The 10817-nt window shown below is 31.1% G+C and overlaps 1 protein-coding gene across 1 annotated transcript in view; it reads left to right on the top strand.

Moving 5' to 3' along the window:
• Window positions 1-87: 87 nt before the first annotated feature.
• Window positions 88-10817, top strand: part of LOC134714870 (serine/threonine-protein kinase RIO2-like) — a 28781-nt gene continuing 18051 nt past the window's right edge. Inside the window, exon 1 of the mRNA XM_063576519.1 lies at window positions 88-223. Within this exon, the coding sequence (XP_063432589.1) occupies window positions 158-223 (66 nt within the window). The 5' untranslated portion in view covers window positions 88-157. The remainder of the gene's footprint in view (window positions 224-10817) is intronic.

Genomic DNA, 10817 nt, shown 5'->3' with positions numbered 1-10817 from the left:
TGAATAAATGTATTAGTATTAATATATTAAAATTTTAAACCAATTCTACATATTTCAAAAAATTTAAACATGTGTTTTCCATTTCAGGTAATCTACACTTCACAATCTCAATTACCGGAAGTTGCATGTGCTTTGCAAAAACACGAAAACAGCAAGAATGGGAAAACTTAACGTTTCCATTCTTAGATATCTAACAAAAGAGGATTTTCGCGTGTTAACTGCGGTAAATAACTTATATCAACCTTACAAAAGCTGTTGGGTCATTAAGGGACGGTTTATCACTTCCCATTTGACCATCCTTCATCTTCTCAAATATCTGAATATTGAACTGTTGTAGTGTTGAAAGGTCTTGAAATAATATGTTTTATGTTTTGATATTTTATATGACATATATTCTATGATAGACATGATAATCTCATCCAATTTTAATTTTATTATCATTTATATGTTTATTTGTTAATATGAGGCTGGCATTACCCATGTTACAGTACTGTTCAAAAATATCGATTCGATAACTTTTTTCTCCGATTTCTGTGTTTCTCGGAATCACACTGAGTACCGCGGATTTCACTCCTAAAATCCTCCAAAGATTCTCTCCCAACACCGCGTGGCTGTTAATTGGTTTATTGCCCATCGGATGTACTTCAAATTAACGACGCGTGACAACATAATTGGATTACCCAGATAATTTACCTTTGAACATTTAATCGATCTTGGTTGCACAGGTGTGCTTTAAAATCACGGTATTATAAATGGAACAAATGTTTTCCTTTCTTTGACAGATAAAGATGTGACAATATCATTTAGAATAAGATAATTATTATCTTTTATATTTGTGTCTTATGCCGTTATCTTTAAAATAGAACGTACATACGAAAAAGTATGAAGAAAATTGTTATTTTGTGATTCTATTACAGTCCGGTCAGGTCATACATTGTGTTCTTTCAGCAAGGACGATTTTGCCACAATTAGTTTCTTTTATAACTTATTCAATAAGCAATATCAGCGCATTAATTGTTCATTATTAAAAAATCAACTGGCTAATAAAATCATGTTTTTTTTTCGGTATCCCGATTCATCGGATCATCAAGTAAACTTAATTTATTGAGCAATGTTAAATATGATGTTTCACCACCTCGGTACATTTATACAGACTTGAATAATTCAAATTACGAACAGAAACTGTTAAATTACAACTCTGTTGACAAAGGAAATAATTTCAAGTGATATTGATAGTGCTCGTCATTTTCGCATTTTACGGAACGGTTTTCAAATTGACGAAAGTATTTATATCAATTTCGACATTTGAATTTGGAAAGTGAAAAATATTTTCACATTAATTATATTATAAATGTACTATAATTCTACCGTTGTTTGACAAGTTTATGACGCTCAATCATTTTACGTTTACAAAAGATGTTAAAAGTTGTGATGATAAGTAATCCGCTTATCGCTATCCGATAGGTCACTAATCCTTTAATTATTAATAAAATTTATCAAACCTCATAATTGCCCATCATAATATTCTATTCCCAGGGGTGTGGAAATGCTATGCCCGACTCGCCCGACTCGTACATTTGAACAACCGGACAAGTAATTATTTTTGTCTTGGTTGCCCGTGGACAAGTAAAAAAATATACAAGACAAAGTTCAAATCCAACAAAAACATAAAATTAATTTCAAAACGTATAAAGATGTTTAATATATGTAAAAGAAACCAATGTTCAGCAAGTAAAAACATCAATGTTCATGACGATAAATTACATTAAACCGGAAATAGATCGCTTACCAAAATAAATTAAAAAAAAGTATGCGAACCCGAGTCGCGTAACATTGCCGTTTGCTTTGTCCATTGACCCGGGATCGTCGATTAGGTTTTATCCATCATTTACCGGAAGTGCCATTTCTTTAAATTTTGTATCGAGATTCAGATTGATAAATGGGCAGGAATTCACTAATGCTCCTTTAGTGTGACATTGTAAGAAAAAAATAAAAATCATTATAAGCTTCTAAATTTTTTACAACTTATTGCTACAAATGGTGTCCTTCTATTTGTAACCAAAAAAATCATTTTTAAACTTGCGTCAGTTTGGAACCAAAGCAAATAATGAATTTGGAGCATGTAACATGGACACTTTTTCCAAATTGAGATTAATGATTCCTTAACTTATTCAACATTCAATATCATATATATTGATCACAAAACATTGTCTATCATCAAAACTCTAAAATGTATATTTTCATTTCTTTCAGAAATTTTGTGAAAACAAGTTTCTTCTACTTTTCTGTCAATGTTACATGCAATGTTTATGAGAAAAAATACAGTAAGAATCATTTTCTTTCTGAACATGTAAAGGCTCTTTTTCATTGTGTTACCCTCACATTAAAAAATTGTATTAATATTTTTGCAATTATCTCATTTCTGTCATAAAATAGTGACTTAAATGTTGCATGTAACGTGGACACAAAAAATATGAATAATGAACCATGCCAGAATTGACATTAAAAGATATAAAAAGCCTCCAAACAACCATCTGAATGTAAATTAAACAATTATACTGCCACATTTCTCATATATGATATTATTTAAATAGTGGTTAATCATGTTAATACCAAAACCATTCACCTAAATTTCAGACAGCAGACATATTTTTTAACTATACCAGAAGTTATGCTTGTTCATGGTGGTACACTATGGAAGGCTAAATTAAAAGATATTCAAATGTCAAAATAACCAGAAAAATAAAATTAAGACCAAAAATAGATCAATTGATGAAGGAGTCATCCAAAATTTCCACAACATGAAACATTTTTATATCAGTAAGTAAGCAACCGGTTTTTTTATGCACAGGGATGAGATTGATAAGAATACAACCACACAACCATCAGCATCCACACAGTTTCTCACTCAATAACTAATACTGACAAAGTAAGGTACAAACTGATTACATGTTTATTGTATCTCTCATTCATGTGACACAGTTACACTTAAAACTAATAGTATGAAAAACCAAGACAAAACATGGACAAATCTACGAGAGGTTGATACAGCTGCATTTATTGAGAATCTTATTTTCAATCGCTTACATAACTTCTATAAAGAACAATTTGGGCTTCATCTTTGAGGTTGTTGTCTGATAGACATATTACCCCATATCTCGTTTTATTTCTGCTGGTTAATATTACATTTATGATAACTTTTTAAGGTTTAAACAATAAATTTTATTTCAAACATTCAAAACAAGTTTCTTGTTTCTTGTTTTCTGTCTCCAACATCTTCAACTATCTATCTGAAAAAAGAAAAAAACAAAACAACAATTAATCTACCCTCAAACAGAACCAAAATCCATGCATAGATTATAAAATTTACAATAATATAGAAACTCTCAAATATCTTGTTTCGATTTTTCAATGCCATTTCATCTTGAAAACTTGTTACCTAAACTACAGGAAGCCACAATTTAAAGGGCCCCATAATGACCAGTGTAAAACAATTCAGAAGAGAAAACCAACACCCACTAGACCATAGTCCTGTTTTCAACTTTATTTGGCCTTCTTTTACTTTTTTGTTTCATTGGCGTCACTTAAGAGTCTTTTGTAAACGAAAAGCGTTTCTGACCTACAAAATTTCAATTCTGGTATCCATGATGAGTTTATTATTATTATTTTGAAATCAGAAGGAGCCTGAACCTCTTATAATGCAACAGATATTCTGGAATGTCAATTATTGGCATAACAATTTTAAAAAAAATGTTACAAATTGAATTCCTCATGATTTCTATAATGAGCATCAGTAAATACACATGATACATGTGTTGACTGGTGATTGAAAAGGGATAAATACACAAGATTTTGAAATAACTATCTTCTACACTGCTGTAGAATAGTCAAATTGGAGATCACTAGTATGTCTGCATGCACAGTCACCATCATCTGGTTTTCTGACACAGAAAAACACTACTATCTGACTGGCTGAAAGGACCGTCACCACCTGACTCACTAATAGGGACCTTATCAGACTGGCTTACACAGACATCATAATCTGCCAGGCTGATAGGGTTATCACCATCTGACAGGCTGAAAGGGATATCACCATCTGACTGGCTGACAGGGACATCACCATCTGACTGGCTGACAGGGACATCACCATCTGATTGGCTGACAGGAACATCACCATATGACTGACTGACAGGAACATCACCAACTGACTGACTAATATGAACATCACCATCTGCCAGGTTGACTAGGACATCACCATCTGTTGGCTGACAGGGATATTACCCTCTGACTGGCTTACAAGAACATCACAGACTGACTGACTGACAGGAACATCACCAACTAACTGATTGACTGATATGTACATCACCATCTTCCAGGCTGACAGGGACATCACCATCTGTCTGGCTGCCAGGGACATCACCATCTGACTGGTTGTCAGGGACAGTATCTTTTTGCAGCATCTTCCTGAGAGTTTTCTTCGTCACATTTATTGCTGATCATCTTTTTCTTTCTTAGGTTTATATTGCCTGTAGATTTTTTTCATTAAAAAAAGCATGTAAATTTTCAAGACCGACACCAATTTTGTTGTCAATGAAGAAAATACACTTCTATAAAGAATATTTATATTTAGAAATAAAGATGAAGTTTGATGGTGGTAAAACAAGTTAAATTATCAATAATCTCTTTATAGAGCAAAGGAGTTAGTAAATGTTATCAGTTCTGTTCATGCTTGTAACATTGACAGAAAAGTAAAAGGTTGTATGTCAATGTTACATACATGAAGACCAGAAGATATAAGTGGTGTGCTTAATAGTCAACTTTGGAGAAATAATATAATTGCTGCCCAGTAATATCTAATTAATCATTTAGGTTATAAAATGTTATATAAATGTCTGACTTTAAGGAAGTAATACCTTTGCATGTAACATAAAATAATCTTGACACAAAATATTGTTGTCAATGTTACTAACTAGTGTTAAAAAAGAAATTAAACAGGAAAACATGAAAACGCTTTAATTTTGTAAAATAAAAATAAGATAATAGCTCCATATGGCAGTAAATTTTGTTTACGCATGTAACACTGGCCTGAACATGTAAAAGTCTAAATAATAGACTCTGTCAATGTTACATACACAATTTCTTAATGAAAAAAAAGTTTAATTTGGGTTTACTTTATACATTATTTTTTAAAGCAATTGCTTTCATGCCGTCGCGTATGGCCATCTTTGTGACCCAGATCAGAGACTCCGCCCAGATCAAGCCATAGTATTTTGTTAACCAGACTCCTGGTCTGTCATTCTTAAACACCTATGTATGTTTTCTAATGCAATACATAGCTTGAAACTTTTGAAAAACGTTAGTGGATTTAAGAAGTTTCAGCATACGTTCTTGTAGATGTATTTTTGTATTTAGGGGGACAACCGTTTGACTATCAAAAAACATAGACGTCCGAGTGAAAAAAATGCAATTCTATACCTGCGATTCCGTTTTCCGTTCGTACGATGTTTCAACAAAATATGGAATCATTTCAGTTGTTGATTTAGTATTGAAAATTTGACTGAATTATCTTTTATAATATACAGTTTTATATGTTTAATTGGTGTTTTTTTAAGAAAGAGGTCAGGTGCTCTTGTTCATTCATAAAATTGTCGTTCATTCATAAATTTATCGTAAAATCAAAATCACTACACAGGTTATCAGGTTATACGTAGTGTCAAATGATTACCTGTAATCTAAAAATAGACAAAGTTAACTGACCTATTTTGTTGATTTGTTTGCGCAAATAATATAAGGAACGAAACCCTTGTTAAAACACATAACAATAAGTTTGTTTTCCTTTTATGTCATAACTCCGTAAGATTTATCGATCACCTTACTAATGAAATGGACCCGTCCAAACGTGATAGATGCCAAGTCCAGATGAAGAGATATTTACAATTTGGAATTTTCTAGTTTCATAGACTAAAAAAAGTACATCCTTTTTGGATATCATATTCAAAACTGGGTATGCATGACAAATGATGAAACCATTATCCTCGTCTTTCCAATGGACGAGTCTACTACGTTTGTTGACCCTCGACGGTCCACCGTGTTAAACTTTGCAATTTTATTTCACATGTTTTCGAAATATTGAAGATCATTTTCACAATGTTTCCTGAAAATTGGATAAATATCAAAGCAACTTAGAGCTGTTTGTTCTTGTTCGTATAATGACGATTTAATGTCATGTTTGTCTGTGATGGCCCCTCTTTTTGGGATTGCATGAGAATTATAGTTATCTCGTACCGCATTAGGATGACACATATCAACTGAGCAATAATGTTGGGGACTTAGTTTTTAAGAAATGATGACAAAGTAACATTATGAAAATATTTTTAGTCAGCTGAAATATATATTTATTTTTTACATGTTTATGTCTTGTAAAATATTTTGTTTCTTTCCCGTTTTTCAACATTTGCGTCTGGAAAGTTGAAATGTTTTAACTGAATGGTAAAATTTAAATTAATTATGAAAATTAAATCAATAAAGGAAATTATTGCCCAGTTACAAACGCTACTAGGGGATAATCCATAATAATTTCTCTTGGAGTTATATGTTTCAGCACATGTATATTTGACCCCAACTTTAGCCTGGTAAACGTGTTGTCTCCTTGTGAAATATAAAACATATTAAAAATGACTTTCTGCTGAAGTCTTTAATTGATATAAAGTTAAAACCTTCTTAATTCTCACTAGACAACACTCCTGTCATGTTTAATTCTTAAATATATGTGGATGAAAAAAAAGTCCCCAAAACATAAACATGGCAGCAATTGCTTTTACAGCCTTTCAGGCTTTGATTAAAATAAGTATCATAATAATAACTTTGAATATTAAAATTTAGATTAACTGTTGATTTTAACACAGTAAAATCTTCTCATGTAACACAAAAAAGACCTGATACAAAAATCGTAGTCCATGTTACTCATAAAGTTAACATAGGAGCATCAAAGAAATTGTGTGATGACAATATTTCAGATGTTAGTCATTTATAAACTCAGATAAACTCATTTTAAAGCTCATAACAGAGGTTTGGAAATCAATGCTTTTAAAACATTATAATTCTGGGTTATGTATGTAACATTGACAGGAACACCAACAAATGATGAGGAAAAATTGCTGGTCAATCAGGAAAAAAATAAACACAAATAATTAAAACTCATTTATTTCTTTAATATCATTTTAATGAAGCAAATTTAAATTTCAACAAGATTTTATTGATTGAATAATTGTATGCACATTTATTAGGTTGTAGCATGTAACCTGGACGCAGAAGATGTGTCAATGTTACATGCCTTTAAACGATAAGAATTACAAGTAAATATTATAAAGTCTAGAAATCAAGAAAGATCAACAACTTCTCTGTTTAGAATTCAGCATAAATTTACATTTGATTTAATATTATGCACTGGCCAATTATGCTTTAAGTGTAATAAAGTAATATTGTTTTTATTCTGGTGTCAATGTTACATTTTATGTTTTCAAATTAAGTGGCCAGTTATCTTTATAATGCTGAGAATGAATACAAGTACTAGTTAATCAAATTGGCAATTAATCTGTGGTATTTCATGTAATAAATTAGATTGATAAGGCAAACCGTACAAAAAAAAGCTTTTGCATGTATCATAGACACCTTTCCTTGGTAAATATTTTCGTGTCAATGTTATGTACAGATATCTCTCCAGCAATAAAATGAATATCGTAAGGGTCAAACCTGTTTAAATACAAGATAAACTTATATTTTTTGACAAAATTGCAAAGCAAGTCACACATCATTATCAAAGAACCTAATTTACACAGAAAGTGCATGTAACACTTCATTGTGAGGTCAGATTAACCTGGTCCCACTCTCTTATCATCTGCTTGATCACTGGTAGATGCCAAGTGTGAAAGATGGCAAAGCCACATTTTAATGTAATTGTCAGTGGGTTGAAATGTGAAAAAAATAATTATGGTAATGCTTACTATAAAAAGTATGCAACTGTTATAAAAAGATGAGTATTATTGGGCAGTATTGACACGAAAATGAAATAAATTTTCTTACCTTCTATATTTTTCAAACTTCAGTTGATTGATAAAAATCATGAAATCCAAATTGTACCCATTGTTGACAGCTTTCAAAATTTGCCATGCTGGACCAATAACTTGTTTCCAAAGCTAATCAGCTAATGAAAAGGTGCATGTAACATTTGTTGACACGAAAAGTTACATGCACTTGTCCATTTTCAAACGTATTTTATTTGCAGCAATAATCGGATTCTGTACAAAATGGGGTTTCTAAATGATAGACCGATCATTTTGCAGTTGATTTTCAACTATTATAGTAGAACAATTCTTCAGGCATATTCTGAATATGGCTAGGGGTTTTGCCACTGCAGAAATGTCACACTTTTTGTCTACAGTTTTCAACTGCCAGCACTTAACAAGTGCTGATTTTTTGTTGATTTTTTCAATTGGATCCAATTTTTTTGCATTTGGCAATAAAGACTAACCCACTTTGATATTTAAACAATGTTTATTCTCCAAATTTGCATGATTTCTTTATTTTTTAATTGGATAAACTCTATTGACCCTAAAATTTCACTAGCGAATTCCTGCCCAAATACTTAATAAAAAGCTGGGCAAGCAAGACAAAAAGAGTCATGAGTCGAGTAGAAAACCTTAAATGTAAATGGAGGACACAGAGTATTTAAAAAAAAAAACGGAAGCGAAAATTTCAGACATCGTGAATATCAAATTGCCCCTGGTTATCTATGGAAATTCGGAAAATAAATTAAGTTTTTGTCTTATTTATAGATGAAAGATCAACATTATTTGTTGTCAAAGTGGTAAAAAGAAGACCGAAGGGACGCTTAATTGTCCATCAAGACTATAATAAATAATCAAGACAATAATAAATAATCAAGAAAAAACAAGTGTGTCAGTTGAGAGAAACACCACGAAATCAATAGTTTATCTATTATTTAGTTTATATTTCTTCAATCACTGTCCTCAAATTTAGTATATTACTGGCTTCAATTTTTATTCAAAAACTGCTGCAAAATTGTCCTTTTATACATGTCATTTCATTGGTTGGTTTGCTGTTAGTTTTCTGTCCAATTGATGTTAACCCTATCCTACTTTTCTTATTTTTTACACATATAAACAAATGGATTTCATTTGTTTGTGATGCACAACAGTGCTAAGTAAAAATCATATATTAGCTACATAAAACAAGAAATACTTCAATATTTATTGGGATCATCAGGGCAAGTAAATTTTTTTCCGGACAAGTAAAATTTTAGGTTTCACTTGCCCGGGGACAAGTGCTCACAACAAATATTTCCACACCCCTGATTCCAGTTAAATCAGTCATCATTTTATTTTCAAAATTTCCCAACCGCCTACAATTGGCATTTCTTTATCGTATTATCATGATTATTGTCATTTGAATACAATCAGTCACCCGGACAATTTCCATCATAATTTCAATTAATACATCACCAACTGTAAATCTATATTATTGACCATGGACATATAACTAATGTACATTGTACTTTCTTTTTTGAAAGATAAAACATTAAAATTCAAATAGTTAAAAATGTGTTCACGTTTATTCGGATAAGAATGATATTTTCCCGATAAATCAATTGTAAAAGGACCTTCTGGATCCTCAATACGATTGCACAAAAATGTCGTTCTGCAACTTTAGAAACCTTGAATGGACTTTCCCACGGTCGGCCAGAAAGGTCACCTGAGTTTACTAGTACGCGATATTTTTTCCCGCCCTTTAAAAAACTCGTGCTGTGGATAACATTGATGTTAACTATTTTTAGCATTTAACATTGTTAAGTAAGTCAAGTTCAAGTTCAACCCAAACTGTTGATAACTGAGATGTGTATCGTGGAATTGTCTTCGCACGGCAAATAGTTGTTTTTAAAATCTTTTGTTGAAAATACACAAATTTACATTCATTGTGCGAAAGTTAATATTAAACAAAGACGAATTAATGCAGCTGGAAGTATTCCTGTTGTAACGGAAATGTATTATTATTCTGCTGTACTGCCAACCAAGGAATTGTATATTTAAAAGGAATTCCTTTTAAATATACAATTCCTTGTGCCAACAAATCGTAAAACGAAAATGCCGTAATTGTTAAGCATAACGAATGGTGAATAATATTTTCCTTTTTACTTGAATATACAAAACTTTCAAACACGTAATTTTATTTAACTGCTCAGATTAATTTAGCGAAAGTTATTTTTACACAAGTATGCTCATTTCGTAAATAAAATATTAATTTACTGGTGAAGACATCGAGGTCAAAATTAAGTAGTTTTCATTTTTTATAAAACTTAAATACAATTGAAAGAATTAACAACAACATTTTGCTTTTAAATCTTTTATTCATTCCAGCAATTAGATAATCGTAAAAAGAAAATGCCGTAGATTTACACAATTAATACGGGGCAATCATTTTGTCTAATGAATGGTGAATAAATTTTCCTTTTTACTTGCATATATAAAACTTTTAGACTTATAATTTTTAAATAAAGACTTTAACTTTGAAGTAGAATATTTTGTTTTTCACATATTCCGCTATATTTTATAATCGTTTTTTTTTTTAAAGCAAGTACATTAAGGTTAAGATATTTTTAGATGGGCTAACAAAAAATACGAAAATATTTTGACTTTAGTTTTTATTACCTCAAATGAAATTTAATTAGTATAAAAGACATTTAAAATTATACACCTGTTTGACACTTAAACTGGTACAGTAGACCAGAAATATAACTCTAT

Source organism: Mytilus trossulus, chromosome 4 (genome assembly GCF_036588685.1).
Source record: "Mytilus trossulus isolate FHL-02 chromosome 4, PNRI_Mtr1.1.1.hap1, whole genome shotgun sequence".
Classification (NCBI taxonomy): Eukaryota; Metazoa; Mollusca; class Bivalvia; order Mytilida; family Mytilidae; genus Mytilus; species Mytilus trossulus.
This window is presented reverse-complemented; position numbering and strand designations above follow the sequence as displayed.